Below are 21,605 nucleotides of genomic sequence, written 5' to 3' on the forward strand. Positions count from 1 at the left end.
AAGGATTACACCTAGGACTGTAAATACAAATTAGTACACTGTGCGACTGCATTATGAGCGTGTAACATCAGCCTGGAGAAGAGAAGGCTCCGGGGAGATCTTATTGCGGCCTTCCAGTACCTAAAGGGGGCCTACAGGAGAGCTGGGGAAGGAATTTTTACTAGGGCTTGTAGCGACAGGACAAGGGGGAATGGCTTTAAACTAGAAGAGGGCAGGTTCAGATTGAACATTAGGAAGAAGTTTTTCACTTTGAGGGTGGTGAGGCACTGGAACAGGTTGCCCAGGGAGGTTGTTGAGGCCCCGTCCCTGGAGGTGTTCAAGGCCAGGCTGGACGTGGCCTTGGGCAACCTGGTCTAGTGGGAGGTGTGCCTGTCTATGGCAGGGAGGTTGGAACTTGATGATCTTCAAGGTCCTTTCCAACCTAAACCATTCTATGATGATTCTATGAAATGAGGGTTATATAGCATTTAGCCCTGGAAAGGAGCAAGCCTGTCGAGCAGAGGGAAAGGCTGTGTAAGAGTGAAAGCGCTTTCACTTTTCCTGCCCATTAATTTACATTCCTTCAGAGCATTGCTGTTTAGCAAAGTGCCTTCTGTCTTTCTGCCAAGCTGAAGTAGCCACTGGGAAAAACTAAGTAGGCCAAATCCTGCAAATATCTGGAGAGCTCAGCCGGGGCGGCTGATGGTGATCCAAAAAGAGCGCAGGGACGGATTTGGCCTCACGCAGTCGGCACAGCAGTAGTGAACAAAATCAAATATTGCCATAAGGTTTTAATGCCAAAAGTCAGTTGCTGCAAGGTAGTGCATATATGAGGGTTTTTAAAGATGGAATAATTCATGGGTTTGATTCAGGATGCAGAACCTGGGATCTTCAGATCTGCTGGCTGGGTCTCAGGCCGTGTCAGCCACGGGGTATTTAAATTTAGGGACCACATCTGGCATGGCCCAGGACAGTGGTGTGCTCACCATATGGGTTTCTGCAGTCAGAGCTCCTCAGCTGTCCTTATAGAAATGCTCGTTCCATCCCCAGTAGTCAATACTGGACAAAAAAAGCAATGGTTTGTTTCATATCTGTTACAAAATGTAAAGATGTTTTTTGTAAATAAGAAACCAAAGGGAAACATTCTGAAAGTTAGGGGAATTCTGGATTTCTGCTTTAGTTGATGGGCGTTTCTGTAACTATCAGCTGTTTCTGGGTTCTCATCATGAAATATTTTCAAACTTGGTAACAATTGCATATAGATGCTTTTGAAAGATTGATGTTTTTTGTTTTCAAAAAAGAATAAAGATCCTCCACCCCCCATTTATGTAATGTTTTTTAAGAATTCATCCATAGTGAGCTGCTAAGAGCTTAAAAAAAAATCGTAAGAGTTTCATTAAGCCATAAAATTTGCACTTTCTTCTACACAAATAAGTCTCTTGTTTTTCTTTTTCAAACAAAGAAAAAAAGCAATATTTCAAGTTCTAAAACAATTGTTTGGTTTTTGATGGAGATTGGAGGGTATTGAACTTTCTGCAGAATCATTCAGCACCAACTGTTGAGGTCAGTGGAGACAGCCTTCAACATACGTGCAGATTGGATCGGTTCAATAGATTTTAATATGATTCAGTGCAAAATACTGTGCTTTTTGTGCATGGTGCTACACAAGCTGTGTTGCTTTCACAGCCCTCCCACAGCAGCATCAGAAGCTGTGGAGACCTGTTTGCACATTTACACCCCTGACTAGTTTCTGTTTGTCAAAAGAGAGAAAAAGCTGTTTCTTTGCTGATTTGTAACCAAGTGGGCAATGACTGGGTAAAGGACGGTGAGCAATGGAGGGGGAGGGAGAGTGTTTTGGCTTCTGTGAAGCCTGCAGGGGAAAAAAATAATCTTCATTGTGAAAAAGGGGGGTGCAATCCTGTTCCTATCCCAGCACTTTACTCCAGGTTTCGCCAGTTCTCCGAGCCATCAGGCCCCTTTCCAATGCACGTGTTACTGCCTTCATACAAATTTAGTCCAAAGCAAGTAAGAGCTACAGATTTTAATCCTCGTGGAGCGTTCACATGATAACTGGGCAAGCAAGTATTGCTTTAAATAGCTCGACACATCGCTGTTGTTCCAGTGACAGGCAGTCCAACTCCATATGAGCAATCAGGGGAGAGATTTTTGGCTGCCAGGTATCTCACTGACCGCCTTCGGGAGAGAGACGCGCTTACAGCATCTCCTTCCAAAATCAGTGCTGTGCCCTCCTGCACCAGGGGGATAGGCACCACCTGGATCCGAGGGACGGCTAGAGGGGTTTCCCAGCTACCTCATCCAAAATTTTTAATTTTGTGGCCAGGCAGTTTGCAGCTTTTCCTTCTTTAAGCCTTTTTCCCGAGTTGCCCGGTGCCACTCTGCAGTGGCTATGGAAGGTGGCATCACCCCGTGCAAAACCAGCCGTCGCTGGCACGTCGTGCGTCCGGTCCCCCTGGCACCCTGCCAGCAGTGGCCCACCCCGCGGACGTGACAATATTTAGGCTTCTGCAGGACGCTATTTTTACACGTCGGCGAGGTGTTGGCTCGCCTCCTGCCTGTGCGTGGGTGCCGCAGGAGTCATCTGACCCCCGGGCGCGTTGGTGTCGGAGCACTCCGTGACGGCACGCTGTCGCGGCTCCCGCTCCTCTGCCGCGCCGGAGGAGCTGCTCGCGCCGGCTGGACACACGGCAGTGCTGACATTTCCTCTCTCAAAGGGAATTAATGCGGGAATGCCGGAAGATACAGGTAAAGCGTGATGACTCCACATTTTGGAGAGCCTGGACCTGAAATGACTTGTTTTTATCCCGAGCTGCGGTAACTAAATCACTGATACTGCCATGAGAAAAATTATTCTGTGTTTACATGGAAACACAGCAGTGTGGAGGAAGATTGTTAAACATTTATTTTAAATCATGTTTCCTATTCTTTTAATTATATGAATAATTATTTGGAAATTATAATGATACTGACACTTAGCTGACAGCTCAGTTTGAAAAGTTTCCTCATTTTATTTAATTTAAATTGACTTTACTCTTTAGATTAGCTTGTGATGGAAAAAAACCAAACCTATTGCTTTATGCAGATAAACTGGAGTGCTGTTCCTATGTATTTTCTCATTGTCATCTTGCTAAACCCATACAAAAATAGCCTTCACATTGCTGCCGTAACGGCTCCTAAAATTCAGCAGAGATTTTTACTAACTGCCTTTGGGTTTGGTAACTATTTTATTACAATAATGAGGGCAGCAGGTTAGCTCATGCTGGGCTTGTTTATGTGACGTGAATTTTGCACTGAGCATATGGTGAGATTTGGAGCTCTCGTGTGTTGAGTACTTGTGCTGTGCCGCATCCCTTATGCGTGGCTGTCTTCACATTCTGCTGGATAACACCTCTCCGTCTCTGATCCCATGAACTCTGTAATTACCAGTAAAAGCAAAGGTTGCTTCAGTTGGGCTGTCTGCCTGCTGTGCTGCATCAGCTATAGGTTTCTGGTCTGATTATGATCCATAGGAAGTGCTGGAAAAGGCGTGCGATCCTTTCCTTATTGCCAAAGGAAAGGCACAGTAAAAGCTGTTGTTTAGAAGTAGTAGACGCAGGTATGGAGTTCAAAAAGAAATGTCGGTTTGAGCTGTGTTATTTTATATTTTTGGGCTAGGTGAATGAAATCTATTAAATAGAGACCTATTGACATACAGATTAACTGAATGTGCTGAATTGCCTGTCTTATGGTATAGGAACTAAAGAGAGAGGCAGTAATAGTGCTTTGCCATAGGAGCCACAGTGGAGAGGTCTTGGGAAGAGCGGCGAGTGTTTCTTGGGGAGCGGCTGGACCCCCTCGGTGCAGAAAATCCCCTTTGGGGAAGCGAGTGAGCTCGTGTGCGCTGGCGTGGGGCCAGTTTGGCCCTCTGTATGGCCAGCTGGAGGGCTGAGGGACTATGTAACATGGACATTCAAGGCAAAACTTCTTTAGCTTTCCCTTTTATCCGTGTGACCTTCTGCTTTGTTGTGAGGTGTAGGGAAGGAAAAGGTATCGCCTTCTACTGACAAGGCGCCATAAAGCATGCAAACACGCTGGGAATGGCTTTTAACACAAGCTGCTAATTGAGAAATATGGTAAACCACGTTGCCACTAGATGTTTCACGTGCAGTTGCAGGTTTGGCACCTGTCCTGTTTGGGCACGTGTGCTCCCTCCTGCCCCGCTGCCTGGACCACCGGGGCGCACAGCCCAGCGGGACCGGGGCTGGGGCATTGCTCTTCCCTGCTGCCGAGCGTGGTGGGAAGGATGGATGGGGAAACCTCATGGAGTCCCCGTGTCACAATCGCCCTTTCTCTCATCCTTTCCGTGGAAAGGACCACCGACGCCTCAGGTCCCTGCACGGCTCCATAATGAATCACCAGTTCTTAGGAAAAAAAAAACAACAAACAACCACCAAAGCCCTTATCTAGGGTAAATTTATAGCTCACACCCATGTAGTTCTCTGAATACCGCATGTATTGCCATATTATGTATTACTGTGTTATATTATCCTTCCCCCCACACCAGCACTCGAGTACTCCCAGTCACTGTATTTTAGGCACAGACACAAGGTGGGGAGGGAGCAGGGGCCAGCTTTAGGCACTTAAAAACTCGGAATAATGCTTCACGGAGTATTTAGAGGCACTTAAATGCTTGTTTTCTTTGCTTTCATCTGGGTGTTTTTAAATCCAACCTGGAGTGTTTTGACTGAGGCAACACAAGGAGGGTTTGGCAAAAAACCAACTTGAACTCCAATCTCTAATTCCGGTCGGGTGCTGCTGCGCTCATCTGCTTCTCCTTTAATCCTGTTCTGAGAAGATTGCAATTTAATTCCCCTCAGGGCTGCTGTGAACCACACCCTCCCCAAATCACTTGATACGGCATTTCAGCAATCAATACTTCTGTCCTATTTCTCAAATACTTAGTGAGTAAATGGCATTTGGTCTCATATTTGTTTATTTTGATTTTCAGTCACCACCTTTAGCTCTAGATGAAAGGTTTCAGTGTCAACAAAGAGACAATTTTCTTCTGATTCCGTCATGCAGAATAATATCTGTTATCAGAGCTGTGCATTTTTGGTTCAGAGTTGGAATGGGGCCTGTGTCTGTTGAAAAAATGGAACATTTTTATGAACTAAACAGCTGATATTGGTAATTTTAGATATAACGTCTTTTTACTCAAACAAAATGTTTCCATCTCATGAAGCGAATGTAATGGGTTACGAAGAAGGGTTGTAACCTGGTAAATTTATAGAGCAGCCAGTAGTGCTGAGTTGCTAAAGAAAACTGATGTAGCTTTCCTTCTGATGGAGGGTTGCTCTTGAAGGCAAATGACCTTTTATTTGTCTGAGCCTGAAATGAAAGGCTTGCCCTTTTTTAACCCAACCTCGAGAACAGGATGAAAAAAAAAAAAAACAAAACATAAGAAGAATAGGGGAGGGGACACCCTCCACAACCCCTTTGGTTTTCCTTTTACTGTTGTGTTTGGGCTCTGGTTCTGCACTATCCATCCAGGAACCTTGGTGAGGAGTTAGCACTTTCCCTGTTGAGAGGTATTTTGGGGATTACAAAAACTTGTTCTTTAGGAATAAAATATTTGTCTATCCATTCATATTGCACCTTAGTTTAGTTCACAGTATTCTTTGAAATGTCCATATGAAATATCACAGAACAGAGAGCACCCGTCAGACCGAAAGTCAGTTCTGGGGTCCCCAGCTTAAGAAGGACATGGATCTGCTGGAGTGGGTCCAAAGGAGAGCCATGGAGATGATCAGAGGGCTGGGCTTCATTCTCTCCAATGAAGACAGGCTGAGAGAGTTGGGGTTGTTTAGCCTGGAGGGCCTCCCTCTCTGGGCAGACCTTATAGCAGCCTTCCAGTGCCTGAAGAGGGCTTACAGGAAAGATGGGGATGGGATCGGGGAGTGGAGTGACAGGACGAGGGGTAACAGTTTCAAACTGAAAGAGGGTAGATTTAGATTAGATTTTAGGAAGAAATTCTTTGCTGTGAGGGTAGTGAGACACTGGAACACGTTAACCAGAGAACTTGTGGATGCCCCATCCCTGGAGGTGTTCAAGGCCAGGTTGGATGGGGCTTTGAGCAGCCTGAACTAGTGGGAGGTGTCCCTGCCCATGGCAGGGGGGTTGGAACTCTATGATCTTTGAGGTCCCTTCCAACCCAAACCATTCTAGGATTCTAGGATTCTAATATTAAATTGTGTTATTTGGCCCTTTGTCATTTCAGGCTTCTGTAATCACCAAGAGAAGTAAATCTTATAAACTGTTTTTTTCAGAACAGGTTTAAATAACGTGGAGTAAATGGGATATGAGGCCTTATTTGTGTCCGTATATTGAAGAAAGCAGATGAAAGTCTTTATTTTTAAACTTCATATATGAGGTTTGATCTAAGACTGAATGTATATTCTTAAGCATGACACTTCTTAACTTTTCAGTACTTGATTTCTAAGCTCAGTAATGGCTTCTACGGGTTTTATGCTAAGTTAAAACAAAATGCACCAAACTGGAAAAAGCATTAGGACTGTGTCGAATTCTGCAGTTTCTGGCCATGTGTTTCTTCATCAGGTCTATAATCTACTATGGAGATTTCTTTCATTTGGCTGTTGGAGAGCCTGATAGCAAAGGGGTTTGTCATCCTCTGCATGGACTGGTCCTAGACGGGATCTTTTGCCAAGGGTTTGATTTCCCTCAGCAGTTTGCTCACAGCTGAGAGAAGGTGAGGTTTTCCATCCCAGGCTCCGGAGCGGAGAGTGACCAGGGACTCACGAATCTTCTCCCTTCTGCCACCCCCATCAACTTGTCTTGTGCAGCTTCCAAAACACTCCTGTCTCAGCCAAACCTCGTCCTCATCCCCAGCACCTCATCCCAGTCCCCACTGCTGTTAAATCCTACTTAGTCTAGCAATGCTGAAGGAACTCTGCTTATTCAAAGGGCTTATTTTTATTTGATCACATATTGTGGATTTTCGTGAAACTGGTGTACCTGTCGCAGTGTCCATCTCTGTCAGGCTTCAGTCTTTACTCCAAGTACTTCCAAAAACAAGGTGCTATGCTTTCCTTTTTGACGTTAAAAACCCAATATATTGTATCCTATCCTTTTTTTCATCTGAAATTTTCCCTGAAGAAACGAGCTCGAGAACACCAAATGTGAATAATGTCCATGTAAACAGTTGAAGTTTGGCAAAGTTACATGCACGCTGAAAAAATCACTTTACAGTTGCCATAAGGTGTGTAATGCAGCTTTAATAATGAGTGACACCACTGTCCCCTCTTCCCCATGATACTTGCAGAAGTCTGTATGTTTTGAGCAAGCAGTATAGAAATAAATCTGAGGAGCGCATCTTATTTGATGTTTTTTTAACTAACCGTTGCTAATTCAATAAGCCCTGCTTTATCCAGAACTGCAGAATTATGTACTGCGGAGCCTGTTGGCGAGAGGCTGAGTCTTGACATCAGAAAAATGTGAGCACTGGCCGTTTGGCAAGATTGTTGGCAGTGATGTCCCCAGCAGACAGGTCTTCTACACCAAAGAAGTGCTGTGGAAAGTGTTTGCTAGTTAATTTCTTGCCAGTTTTTGTCCTTGTCAAAAAGTAAGTGCAGTCAGGTCTTTTTAGGGTTTAAGGATTGATGGAGATGCATCTGCTAGAGCAGGATGCAGTCTGGGAGAAAGGGAAATTTGGCGAATCAGGCATTCATTTGTATTTCCGTTCAGGAAAAGTCAATTAAAGTTAAGAAGGAAATTTCTCGTTTCATTAAATTCTACAAATCGGGGTATAATGCGAGCGTTTAATTTTTAATGACCTCTTTAGTTAGTTATGATCTGATGAGTAATTTCAGATCATTACATTCATCAGTAATTCACTGTTTCTCTCGTTAAATATGTTGATTGTATCTTCTGCTGCTTCAAAGACCGATTTTGATACATAAAGGCATAAAAGTAGAATGTTGAAAATTACCATCTAAACATGTTTCCTTAAATATGATTTGAAATATTAGTTAAAATTTTGACTAATGTAGTTAGTTTCTCAAAATTGTGTCAGCACTTGCAATTTCAACATAAAGCGCAATGTATTTTAAAATATTGAAACTTAAACTGATAGATCATTAATTACTTCATTTTGTTGTGCTAGATGAAAGAATAAGTATTTAAAACTATCTTCAGAAGCAGAGTTTTATAATGAGCCCAAAGGCACTGTATTCCCCCTGGGGTTTTGTTGAAATACTGAGTTGCTTAGTTCTGAACTGAGAGAAAAGCAAAATAATTATTCATCTGCCTACCGTGCATACTTTAAGTATGATTTGTGTTACTTCAAGATTAATGGGAGAATTCAGAGAGAACTACTACATCTTTTCCTCTTTGATCTATTTTATAGCGGAGCTCTTGGGGTTTTTTGAATTCTGAACCTTGATCCAGAGCCCTGAATGGGTGAAGTCGCCCTGCTCTGTACCTCTGGGCGCTGAGCACCACCTTCATCGTGGAAAGCAAAACTCTGTTCTCTGCAGCAGTTGCTGGTTTGCAACAATTTTCAAAAAACAAAGTTGCAACAATTTTTCCATTTGCTGCTGCTTTGCAGTCCCTTTATCAATGGACTCCCAGGTGTAAGGAAATAGACAGAAAAGTGAAGTTTTCTCTGGAAATGTGGCAATATTTTCAAATGTAACTTTTTAGGCCAAAATGTTCTGGGTGCGGTCAGCTCTTTTTTTAAGTCGAGTCTGCCATGAATTAAATGCCGCAGGTTTGATTCTTGTTAGTAATTCTGGAGGGAGCAAACCTTTATATCCACAGTTGTAAACTTTTAGCAGCTACTCTACTAAGTAACTTGGGAAAAGAGTCCGATTTGGTTTCTTACAGGGTTGATTCCTTTTCAGGGTGGGTAGTTTGTTTTGGGCAGGTTAGAGTAAAGAGGAATTCTCATGTCAAAAGTTAAGTGTTGCAAAGTTCAGAGTTTCGTCTGTTTTCTTTTGAGGGATAAGTCAGACCCTCAGGTTAGCTTGAACCGTGGGTGCTACTTGCTCTGTGTGAAGTTCAGCATCTGCCTTTCTATAAACTTCTAATTGCCTGTCGTGCTGTGTTGTTTTTATTAGAGATGTACTTAATTATAACCAGGGCTTCAGTAATAGCGCCAAGGTTCACATTGCCTTGAGCAGGATTTTTTTGACAATCCCGGAATGCGTAATTTTAGCAGAGAAGGCAGAATACTAATGGATGGTGAATAACGCTATGGGCAGCTCAATCCCGTGTAGCTCCTTGGGAAAAAAAACAAAACAAAACAAAACACCCCACTTTACTTACAGGAGTAGAAAGTACCGGTTTGGGCAAAACTTGCAGAAACTCCCCATGAGGACTGTGTGGGAGGCTCAGCATCTCATTGAAATACTGACTCCTTAAAGTCAGTGGATGTGGAAAGGCCTTTTAGGTATCACCGCCAGGTTCCGGTGGTGGAGATAAGGGTGAGAATAGAGGAGGAAGAGCAGCAAGGTCGGATATTAGAGAACAAGAGCTGGATGACACTCACTGATTTTAGTGTCATCTGTTATCATATGTGTTCATATGACAGGACTATCACTGCCCCTCTATATCATCCCTACCTATGGTGAAGGTACAGAAATTACTGTTGTTTTGTTGTTGCTGTTCTTTAATTAAAATCAAATTTATGGGTTTTTTTTCCTTTTTTTTTCTTTATAAACCCTTTTTGTACTGAAATAGCAACTCTGATATTGCTGTAGGAATAGAAGCTAAAGATCTTAACCAGCCTGAGTTTCACCCAGCCTCTTACAAATTTATTAATCGTTTCACAGAAGTCTCATACAAAAAATGACTTCCCTCTTTTTTTTTTTTTTAAATGTTCATGAAAAGGAAGGGTTACACGGCAGTGACATTATCCTGTGACTAAGCCCTGAAGGGAAACAAATCTGATTCCCATTCATACTTAGTGTATTTGCCTATGAGAGATTGCTCTATCTTGACTGGTTGGTTGGTGAGTTTATTTTGAAACTAAAATTGAAAAAAATTCGATCGCTTTGAAATAAACGATCCAGCCTTGGAATAAGCATGCCACATTACAGAAGAATGTCATTAAATATGTAATTTACTTAAAATGTTTGATATGTTTTCCTGTTACTAGCTCTCCTTCACATATGAAAAAAGGCCAAGTCTACTGAGTTATACTACGGCCCCTTTATAATTAACTGCCTTGATGTTTGCTCTCTAGACTCCTAAGTACACTGCAATAAAAAATTTATGCAGGTCCTGCAGCAGAATTGCAAGAATAAGGTCATACCTCACCTGTTCCACATAACACATTGGGATGACAATTTATACTGTTGTTATCAACAGCCCAATAAATGTAGTTTCTAATTTGCATCACAAGATGGCAGCAAATTTTTAATTCACTTAGTATTTTACTAAGCTAGATAAACCTAATCTCTTGGAATCATAGTTTTCTTACAAAATGACAGAAACCTTTGTTTAATGGTGAGATGTACATGGTATTCACAGAGATGTCAATGTTTTGGAAGTATAAACTCAAAACATCCACAGAAACTTATTTCTATCTTAAAATCAGTTAATGAGGCAATTACCTTGAACTTTAAAGATCAGTAGCTCACAGTGTAATAGTTACTAAATCCCATTAATGTATTTTGGATAAAACCAATAGCTTTTATCCGTTGTCTTTGACTTCTTGAAGAGAAAATGTGACAAAGCATTTTTTGAAACTCAGGCAGAGGCTCTCAAGACTTGATCGTGGGGATTCTTTCCTCTATAAGCAATTCTCATTTATGTTTGAAATGATTGCAGGTGTGAGCTTTGGAAGTTATGAAATGAGAAGCTTGGCTCAGCTCCTTCAGGAGATCTTTTCTCCTGTGCTGGCCAATACCAGAAGTTAAAACTGTTTTATCTGCTTGACCTGTTTTGTCCCAGGTGTTGTCATTGTTTGTACATCTTACAGAAGACACATCTGATGGCGTTTAAAATGCTCTATCTTTTGTTTTCCCTTGCAGTTTCACAACCGCAGGCTGTACATAGCCAACTGGAGAAGCCATCAAGTACTGCCATTCTCTGCCATAACTGTGGAAACCCGTGCAAAGGAGAAGTTTTGAGAGTTCAGAACAAATATTTCCATATTAAGTGCTTTGTTTGCAAAGGTAAGTGTTTGTGATAGCTGTTCCTATCAGTAGGGCATTAGCACTGGGCGTGTGACTTCATGGTCCTGGAAACTGCACAAACATATTTTACAATGGAGTCCACACCTGAAAGGATTTACTATAAACTCTATGACTGCTTACAGTAAGACTGTAAACATCCTAAATCCTACAAATGGAGTATAGTTTGAATGGATATAAACCCGTGGACTTTACTATAGAGGTGGGACCTTGAAGAAGAACAGGTTGAGAGAACTGGTAGTGAAACGCAGCGCGGGGTTAGGAGAGAATTAACGTGTACAAAGAAACTCAGAGATTATCCCTTTCCTAGCTTTCTAATGCGTGCCACGGGGTGGGCCATGGCCACATCTGTTCTGACTCTCTTGTGTTGGACTGTGATGTTTGAACCCCGGTGGGACCCTCTATGCTTTTCTGGTTTTTGGGGGGAACTACGTGGTCTGCTCCATACATACACCTGTATATACTTGTACATACACATAAATACATAATCTTTCAAATGCTTCTAAAGCCACCTGTTCTTGTGACAAATTCTATTATCAAACTAGTTTTTCAGATCTAGCTCAGGAAGAGAGCAGCTAATTTGTTATTCAGGAGTCTTGTCTCCTGCATGAAGGCTCAGTAACATACTGATATGGGCTCCATATAATCATCTTGATGAAATCCAAGCCCCCTTTTATACAGAACTGCTATGAGAAAACAATGACAAGTCCTTTGGGGAGGAACCAGGCACAATTACACATCCACATCTTCATTTCATAGGGCATCTCCTCTTAGAAGTTGCCAGGTCACCCCCAAACACAGCAAGCAGATTCTGAAACTATCACTGATCCCGAATTTAGGCAGTGCGGAGGCTTTTTTCCCCACCCTCACGCAGCAGAAGATGAAGAACGTACGGTAGAAGCTGCGTTACCCCTACCTGTCTGTAAGAGATAAGGAGGAGTTGTTCGCTTCAGGCAGATGTGTGATAAAATGAGAAAAAACCCCACTTCATTAACAGGCAAGAAGCAGCGTAGTGTCTGTCAGCCACGCATCAGACTCAGCTGGCACAGGAGATAGTGTCAGAGACGCGTGGTTAAACGGCTTCTTGGTGTCAGGGCTCTTGGAGTACTTATATTCCCCTTTACTAATCATTTTGCTAAGTGCTAAGTTTGCACACATGGTCGTTTGTTCCCCCCCCCGCCTCATTCTTTAAATGCCATCATCCCTTTTATCACTTTTCAAGGGTTTCCATCAATTCGCTGGCATCCTTCTGGTGTCTGTTTTTGTTTTGTTTCTGGGTTTTATTTGTTACTTAAGAAGCATAAGTTGCTTTCTAGTGTGGATTTACCACGTTGTTATGTGAGAAGAGCTTGGGAACAGAACAGAGCACCGAAAATACATTTCACTAGCTAACATAAAGGGGAAAAAATCAGGTTAGGCGAATGTGATTTGGGGATTTAATCATGTGCTGAAATCAAGGGATGAAAAAAATATAGTTAATGTGTTAGGATTTAGCAAAAAAAAAATGGTACTCAGTTCTCCTGGTCAGTTGACCACTTACCTCTTTTCAGCCTTGGAGGGGAGGTTCATGCCACGACCCTTTTTCTGAACCCCTTTTCTTGTCACACTGCTGGACTGTTGCGCGTGGGCAGGGTGATGATCCTGGGAATATATTTACCTTACAGTTGACTCCTCCCTGTGGTGCATTTATTTGGATGGTACTCAGCGATGCAATTTGCCCCCTCTCACCTCATCCGCCAAAGATAGCACCTCGAAAGGGGCTGCGTGTCCAGCACCCAGCGCAGCTGCAGGACAGTCCCAGGACAGATAATCCCACGTGTGGGCTGGCGGCATTGCCCTGCTGAGCTGCCTGCCAGCTTAGGTTTACTGCTTCCGTATTAAACCATCTCATAGCCTTCATCAGAAAACCGTAGATACTTGTAAAACTGCTGAAAATTATGTCCCTTCTCACAGTATTTACATATGTATGATGATGGAGACCACAAACTGACAAAGAGCCCGTGAAGAAGCACAAATGACCATCTCTTGAGAGGGTGTCTACAGGTATTTGAGGTCTGTTTAAATGAGTTGATCGGTGACGGGTGATACTACACTGGAAGTCACACTTTTTGAATATGTGTGATACGTGAAACCCTTTATTTGATAGCATTGGATAAATTATGAGGTTTTGGGAGGCATAAACATTGAATTGCTTGGTTTCTTTTATAGGTAGAAAGGTAGTTTTCTACATTGCCTTTCTGCTGTTTGATTATTCCTGTGAGGACTATGAATTTCAGAATGGTAACAGCAAGTATGTAGGCACCTTTTGTATTTAAATTAAATTATATAACTGTGCAAACCCAAGGATGGTCAGTATAGAGCCACTCATTCCCACCCAATTCTTCCTGAATTCCCCGGGTAATATGTCTAAAGAAATCTAAGTTTTAAAAATCAAATAAGCAAGTGCTGACTGATTCTTGTTCTTATTCAAGACGGTGAGATGTACATCCAGATTAAAAAAATTTATAGCAGTCCTGTGATCATCTGCTAGTTTTGCTCAGTATCAAAGTTTAATAGGACTTACGGAGGTAAATAGGCATTACAAATAAGGTTTGGACACATATCTAGTCTTATATGTTATTTCTTGTTAAGGTGCACATCTAATCTGCTAGTAAAAGACTGTAGGGAACATGCCATCTAGTCTCACTTCAAATTTTTACTCAGTCTTTACTTTAAAATATCTCCCATTTTAATCAGCTTTAATGAAAACACAGTTATAATAGACGTAGATGCCTTTGAAATAAGGCAAACATTTTATTTGTTAGGCTGCAAGGGCTTTGGTTCCCACATTTACAAATTCTCTTATTATTTCTTACCACTATAATGAAAGGACCAAGGAAAATGACAGAAGGTGATAAAATATTGATGACTCAGACTATCAAATTAAAACAAATTGTATTGTCTAGTTCATTCTGAGGATGTCTGTCAGGTCAGGACTGCTTCTCATAGAGGTTATGGTATTAGGCAAATACTCACTTGGAGCTCGATTGCAACAGCATAATTTGGTGAGCCAGTAGAGGCGCAGACGAACGTAGAATTGTAGACAGGAGAAACGTAGGTGCTGCAATTATGTTATCCTGGGTAACCTCTTTGATCTTTCATAAAGATAGAAATTACCTTGTTTTAGCGGTGTTTGTCAAGTATTTCTTCTTCTGTGATGTGATAGCATCCCGACATTCCCAAAGTAGCAGTAACCTATGTCAAATACAGTATTTAGGAAATATTGGAAGTGTGACTCAAAGCCCAGTGTTTCTAGGTGGTCTGGATAGTTTGATTACTATAGCTTTATATAAAATCATCAACTATGCTTTACAGTATTTTATATAGTCACTCTAGCAGACCAAATAATGGACAATCCGTAGTATGTTTGCAAATCTATTTGCATACAAAAATCCTGCAGCCTCCATCCCAGTTAAATGGGAAAGATTCATGCAGACCTGCAAAAAGCTGTTCTTTGTACAAGAGAACTTGTATGTGAGAAGAACCGTAACTCATATCTTTGTCCTTTACTGGTTTGGGCTTGATGAAATGAGGTAAGCTTGCAATCTGAGCCACAGATGTAAAAACATGACCATTGTGCTATAGCAGCTTTGCTATGTATGTGTCTGTCTTGTTTTACACCTAATCAAAATTCCCTGGATTGCTGGCTCGCTGTGAATGTCGCACATGGAATCTTCCATGGCAGCACAGCTAGCAGTTTCAAGTATACTTTTTTTTCCCCATGAATTTTCATCTGTTTGTTTAATTAAGCTGTTAAAACACATCACGTCTTCAGCTGGAGTTGGGTGTGTGGTTCTGTGGGTCAGCGTTTCTGATTCTTGTGGAACTCCATTTTCCTGGGAACTCTGAAAAAGCCCGGGGCTGGATATATCACTTTATACAATTTTTTCAGTAGAACATACAACACAACCCAGAGCGGTATCATTTATTGTGAAGCCATGTTAATGGAAAGGGCTAACACAGGATTTTTGGTGGAAAGGTTCAAAAAATCAAGTTACTCGATAATAGGGCTGATTTGTTTGTTAGATCAAATGAATCTGCTAGGATATAAATATGTTAAAAGCTGTGCTGTGCAATCTGAGGGACTCGCATTTGGACATAGCTACAGGGTTTCACGTTTCGGAATGGGAGTCATTTACGGGAAGCTCGCTAGTAAAATCTCTGAGTCCCAACTTTTGGCCAAGCAGTACTGGTTGAGGGCATGTGTGGTATCTTAGGCACTGGGAACGCTTGTGTTCGTCAGCCGCTCTCAGCAACGTGCCCATCGCTTCCCGAAAACTTTAGGACTTTGCAGTCCCGGATCACATTAACTCCACGCACTGCTGTCGTATTGAGTCTGGCTTAGACACTGTGGTGGGCTTGGGGCTGACTTACCAGTGTCACCTTAACTTAATATTACATTTAATTGAAATAATAGTAATAATAATGACAATTATAATCACTTTTGCTTGTGCAAAAGGGATTTAATGCAGTGGCCACTGGTTCTATGTTGTGGGTTTGAGATTTTTAAACTTAAACTTTAAAAATCATTAATCACTAACCTTCTAAAAGCAACTCAGTAATTTAAGCATGAAAACAGTTTTCATCAGTGAACTTTCACCATCACTGAGCAATTGTTAGTTTTTCTGTTGCTTTGCTGACATCCTTGTTAGTTGCAACCTTTCTTTGGATTCATGAAGAACTTTCTGCAGCCCCACGTCTTGGTTGTGTACCAATCACATCAGCACTTTACCCAAAGCTTTATTTCATGGCGTATATTTCATCCAGAGTGTTGAATGTTTTTAAGAGTTTCTTTCATGAATTTACATCATATGAGTAAAGTGTGGGAAAGGGACAGGGGAGGAATCAAGGTTTAGAGTACTGGTAAAGGAATATCTTTCTAACATTGCAATAAAGGTTATTTATCTGTCTGTCTATCTCTCCATCCATCTGTCCACCACAGGAAGCCAATCTTCTGTTATTTCTGGTTTCCAACTTGATTTATCTCATGGAAAGACACAAAGTTTCTTGGGTTTTAGGTTTTTACGGCATAGTAAATCTATACATGCTTACTCTAGTCTTTATACCCTGGATATTACATAATGCCCCTGCTTTTTACCTTCTTACTAATAGACAAATACAGTTTTCTTTAGTCTTTTCATTGCCTTGCTTTTCTCCTTATTTATATCCTTCCAGTCCAAAGACTGATAAATTAGGCTAGAAAGTTAAGTGCTCATTAAAAACATGGACAGGATTTTCAAAGAGGTAATTGCTGAAATTTCTGGGGGACGATCCAAACAACAGATGCAGCCACGTGCAGAAGATGTTTGCATCGTGGAAGGCTGGTTCCTCACTGGGAAGAGCTGCCTGGGAGAGCTGCTTAACCATGCTGGGAATGCTGAGGTAGATTTAGACAAAGGCATAAATGGAGAGTAGTAAAACTCACCCTGGTTGAAATCAAAGTAGAATTCAACAAAATTGGATGCATTTGAAAATTATACCTGATGTTCGTTAGACAAAGTTTTGGATGGAAACATAAGCTTTGCAGGCAGTAAAGTTATTATTCGGCTAAGGCAGTTTTGAGCATACATAATTTCAGCCCACATTAGAGAGTGTCACCCCCATGAAGAGCCTGTAATTCTTTTGAATTACTCAAGTTCCCTTCTTAGGGTAGAGTTTTTTCCCCACACAAAAAATGTCAGTGCAAGAATGCCGTTAGGCAGGGGAACTTTCTGTCTGTGTCGTGTTCTTTCACATGGGGATACAGCAGGGATACAGCCGGCATGGTGGAGTAGTCACTGGGCGTTTCGAGGCACGAAGGTGACGGGAAGCCTGCATGGAGAGCCGGAGAGAGTTGTTGCATAAAATTCATCACTGCCACAGTGGTGTTATTCCACCTCCCGCTTTCTGCGACTCATTAACACCAGACCATCTGCCATATCTGTGCATAGTCAGAGCAAGCACTTAATTTGCAAACCTGTAACTGGCACCCAAAGCATCATTATGAAAAATGAGAAAATATTTAATGTTGTTGCTTTATGTGCTGTTTTTGGTTTTGTTTTGTTTTTGTTGGTTTTTTTTTTTTTTTTTTAAGAAAACTGTTTTAATTTAGTCTGGCAAACAACAGCAGTATTTTATTGTAAATACTTAAGATGCTATTATGTTGAAAATGGATTAAAGCACATTACTCTGTTTCTTAAATCTCTTTAAGTACGCTCGTAAATTTTAAATAACCAGATTGATTCCTTAAGATAATAAATCAATATAAAGCAGACAACTTTTCCAGTTTTCCTGGGGGTTGTTCCGGTGGCTTGGAACAACCACGTACATAGTGTTGTGAGTGTCTCTCTCACCCTTAATGCTATATGAGAGCGTTTATAGGGCTGTAACACTGTCTTTAAGCTACTGGGTAATTCTGCTTTCCAGAAGGGAAATCAAAAATGGAAATGCACTTTTTAATGCAAAAATTACTAGATGCGTAGTTCCTATAAATCATAGGAGTCAAGTTCCATAGCGCCCAAGAAACTCCCCAAACTCTCCTTCATTTTAATTAGTACACCCGAGTCATTAGTGTTTTGTCGGTCTCATAAGAGCATTCTGAATCTCTAAGGGGTCTGCTGCGCTGAAGTGTGTACTCCACAAATTAATTTGTGGGTATCACGACCAGTCTAGCTGAGAGCCTGTGTAGATGTGCTTTATGCTATATCCTTTATAGCTTTATCCATGCTACACGTGCATGGTGAAGTGTTGTAAGGCGGATAAGATATAGCCCACGGTTCTCTGTATCTTACCCACTCCAGAAAGTTGGTCTGGTTTTCCTCTGGCAGAACTGCCTGCCTTCCCAAGGTGCCGGCTCGGGAACTGGGGAAGGGGCCGGCAGGTCTGCCCCAGACTTTCTTCCTGCTGCATACTCTTATTTTTGTTTATCTGGACCGTAACAAAATGAAGGGAGATTCTAGTCCTTGAGATTACAGCTGGTATTTCAGATATTATAGCTAAAATGCTGGTAGTGACTGACTGGCTTGAGTAGTCTTGATTTCATGGACACCTGCTTGGAAAGACTTACAATATAATCACTCCTGCCTAGGAAGAGTGATCGGATTATATACCATCGCAACGTTCCTTCTATCTTGCTGCTGCCTCACCTACAGACAGAAGTTTCAGGTGTGAATTGTCCAAGGGGGTGAGTGAGATGACATTCCCATGCAGACTTTGCATGGTCAGGAAACTCCAGTTGGGGAAGACTTCCCCAAAACCTTTGTGAAAAGCTTACCTGGACTCATCCACACCAGCGAACGCATCAGAAAGAGTATCGCAGTGACAGTTGTTTTCTGGAAACGGGCTTCAGCTGCTTCAGATATATTGCAGATCAGTTTGAAGTTAAGTCAAAGCTGTAGCGATGGAAGTTTGCCAGGTGTTTGCCATTGCTTCTCACAGGTGGAGTGGCCAGGAGAAATGTTCCAGATATAATTGTGGGCTTTTGGAGAATGGGCTCACAGACTGCATCAACGGTGTATGAACACATGCAGTTTAGCTGCCAAAAGAGAATGATGTCAACACCATATTTATGTGTCATTCTTGGGATCTTACCCACCAGCGTCCATCTCAGAGGTGGAGGAAAATACTCAGCAGTGCTGAGGAAGAGAACTTTTATTTAGCTCTGAGCAAGCAAAGTTCTTTTTCTCGTTTTCTCCATAACGACATTATGAATGGGTCTTTGTTCCTTCTTTCGTTTTCAGGGTCTCTGCCTCTCTCTCCTGTGTTGGATTCACGCCTGGTTGCTTACCTCAGACAACAAATGGGAGAAAAAAAATGGTCTTCATACATGGAGTTGCAGGTTGATAAGCAACACGCTTGATCGTCTGGCAGGCTGAAAGCAAAACAGCACTGTTAGAATGACAAGACGACCATTGCATTTTACTGTTATAACCTGCTGTAGTGTAGAGCAGCACAGCGAGTGTAGCATCCTCTGAGCCTTTCAGGACACAGCTGATTTTCAGGCCCAGCGCACAGCCAAAAAATTAATCTACTTTCAGTAGGCTCGTTTGCCAGCGAGGAAAATTGAGATGCATTTTATATTCGTACAGTGCAAATGGAATGCTGATGGCATACAATAGCGGGCTAGCAACGTGCTTAAAGCGCATTAATTAATTGCTATTGCTGCTCTTTATGTTTATAGGCTGTAGGCAATAAAGCATTATGGAGTTAGATTGACTGTGAAATCGCACAGCGTAAATGACAGTGCTCCAGGTGTCGTTACAGACACTGGGCTGGGGGAAGAGTAGCCTGTTTCTGAGCAAGTAGAGGAACCCCTTATATCTATTTGAGGTATTTTTGGTGTCAGGTAACTGCAAATGATCTTAATGAGTGGAATTACTGAGTTGTCAGAGAAGCCATCCTGAGGTACCCTCCTCAGAAAGGGTGTGGATATCTTCCACCTTAAGTCCCACAGTGTGTCCGGGTATTGGTTTGCTGCCGAATACCGTAAGTGGAGATAAACACTTATTTATTCACTACTTAAAAACTACTCCTAAAGCTCATAATTGTTCTGCATGGGGCATTGCCTTGGTGTGCAGGGTAGTACCGAGACAAGCAGCTGAGTTACTCTGTGTTAGTCCCTTCATTATCATAAGTGCTATGTTTGCAGTGCTTTTGTTTCACTAAGATGAACGACAGTAATGGTTGGAAACGGTTTCTAGGTTTTAAATAACCCTACCTCGAGATACTCATTTTGGATGACAAGTGTTGGGTAGGAGTGGATCTGTGACATAACACTGATTTCCTCTCCTAGGAGAGTAAGATCTCGTAGTTGTCTTCAAACATGCTCCCTAGACTTCCTCCAGCTTTGCTTTCCCTGATTTCTTGTCTCTGCAGGTGTGCAGGATCATCTCAGCTGGGCAGTGTCTCTGTCCATGTAAGTAGCAGGCAAGAGGCACAGCATCTCACCCAGGGGATGGCTAAGGGGTCTCTTTTTCAGAGCTACTCTTCTTAGCTTTAAGTTGGGACTATTTTAATATCCAAGCCAATTCTTTAACTGGAATCCCAGTGTTCTCCTCTGGTCAGCTGGGTGTCGAGTGAAATCGTACCAGATGGTTCAAAGAGTGTGGGAGCATGTGAGGGTTTGTGACTCGAATTATGGCTGGTGGAACATAGCTGGTGGTGGAGTGATGCTGTGAGGAGCAGGGGAGGAGGATTTGGCTTGTGGAAAAGCTGTGACTTTCCCCATCCTGCAGAGTCAGTGGGTCAGAGGGAGGGTATAACCACAGAGACTCCCTCCTGTGCTCCAGATTCAGTTATGAGATAGATTTTTCTTTGTTCATGAATAAATATAAAGACTTTGCAGAGGGTGGCACCTCTGTGAGCTGTCACGTACGAGGTCTCTGTTATGGGCACGTGCCAAAACAAGATGGAAAGAAAGGGCCAAAAGCCTACCCTGCTCAGTTTTCTGTGCCAAAAAAATGCATTAATGGAGTCTCTTTCTTAGGAGTTTTGCTTATAGCTAATCAGTTTGAAAGGAACTCTAGAAGAACTAATGACCATTGACAAGAATTGAGATTAAGGGGCCAAATGTGGCATTGAGGTTTGATACAAATGATTTTTGAAACCTCTTGGAATGCTAAAGCACTGAAAACCTGTATTAAAAGGGGTATCACTGATACAGATAAAAACTTGTGTGATGGCTGTGTCTGTTTGAAATCTCTTTATCCCAGCTTTTTTCTCTGAAGAAATATTTTACAATGCACCTAAGGTTTGTGCATGAAAAGCTAGTTTTCATTTAAAAGCTGTAATGGAAAAAATATTTTCCTTTAATATGGCACATGTAAGATTGCTTCAGCTAAAATCCTCACAAGTTATGTTTTTAGTGACATAAAAGTGGCTGGCTTTATAAAAGAAATATTCAAGAAAATTATAATCCTCTGTCATAAAAATGTTCTTGCACTGAACTGCATCAGTAGTCATACTGACGTACATCAGGAGATTTAATAGCCTTGCTGAGCGGAAGAGGTTATCAAGTCTCTGAAGAAGAATAAGCATGTCGGCCACTAGTCTCAATTCAATTTGTTACGAATCTAATTGGTTCCAAATGAATTTATATTATAACCTGTTTAGATGTCAGTTTACTACTGTATTACACCGAAAGTGGTACTGTCAGTGACAAAGAGAGCTTCTTTCCTTATTTCCCATGTGTTTTGTGCTATAACCAGAGAATTCGAGGACTTGAAATTTTGTGCAGTATTGGGGAACAGCTGAATGAAACTGTTTGGGTATTTGTTATATTGTAACGTTTGTGAAGTACTGATTTTATGGAGGATGACAGATGCATCTGCTTAATTAAGCAGAAGCATTAAACAGAACTGTGTTTTTGAATGTTGATATTTATATTTTATGCATGGTATT

The 21,605-nt window shown here is 41.8% G+C and overlaps 1 protein-coding gene across 1 annotated transcript in view; it reads left to right on the forward strand.

Moving 5' to 3' along the window:
- The first annotated feature begins 2,663 nt into the window (after positions 1 to 2,663).
- Positions 2,664 to 21,605, forward strand: part of ABLIM2 (actin binding LIM protein family member 2) — a 117,620-nt gene continuing 98,678 nt past the window's right edge. The window contains exons 1-2 of the mRNA XM_082482280.1: positions 2,664 to 2,742; positions 11,028 to 11,171. Of these exons, the coding sequence (XP_082338406.1) occupies positions 2,727 to 2,742; positions 11,028 to 11,171 (160 nt within the window). The 5' untranslated portion in view covers positions 2,664 to 2,726. The remainder of the gene's footprint in view (positions 2,743 to 11,027; positions 11,172 to 21,605) is intronic.

This window comes from Vanellus vanellus (genome assembly GCF_965231255.1).
Source record: "Vanellus vanellus genome assembly, chromosome: 4".
Taxonomy (NCBI): Eukaryota; Metazoa; Chordata; class Aves; order Charadriiformes; family Charadriidae; genus Vanellus; species Vanellus vanellus.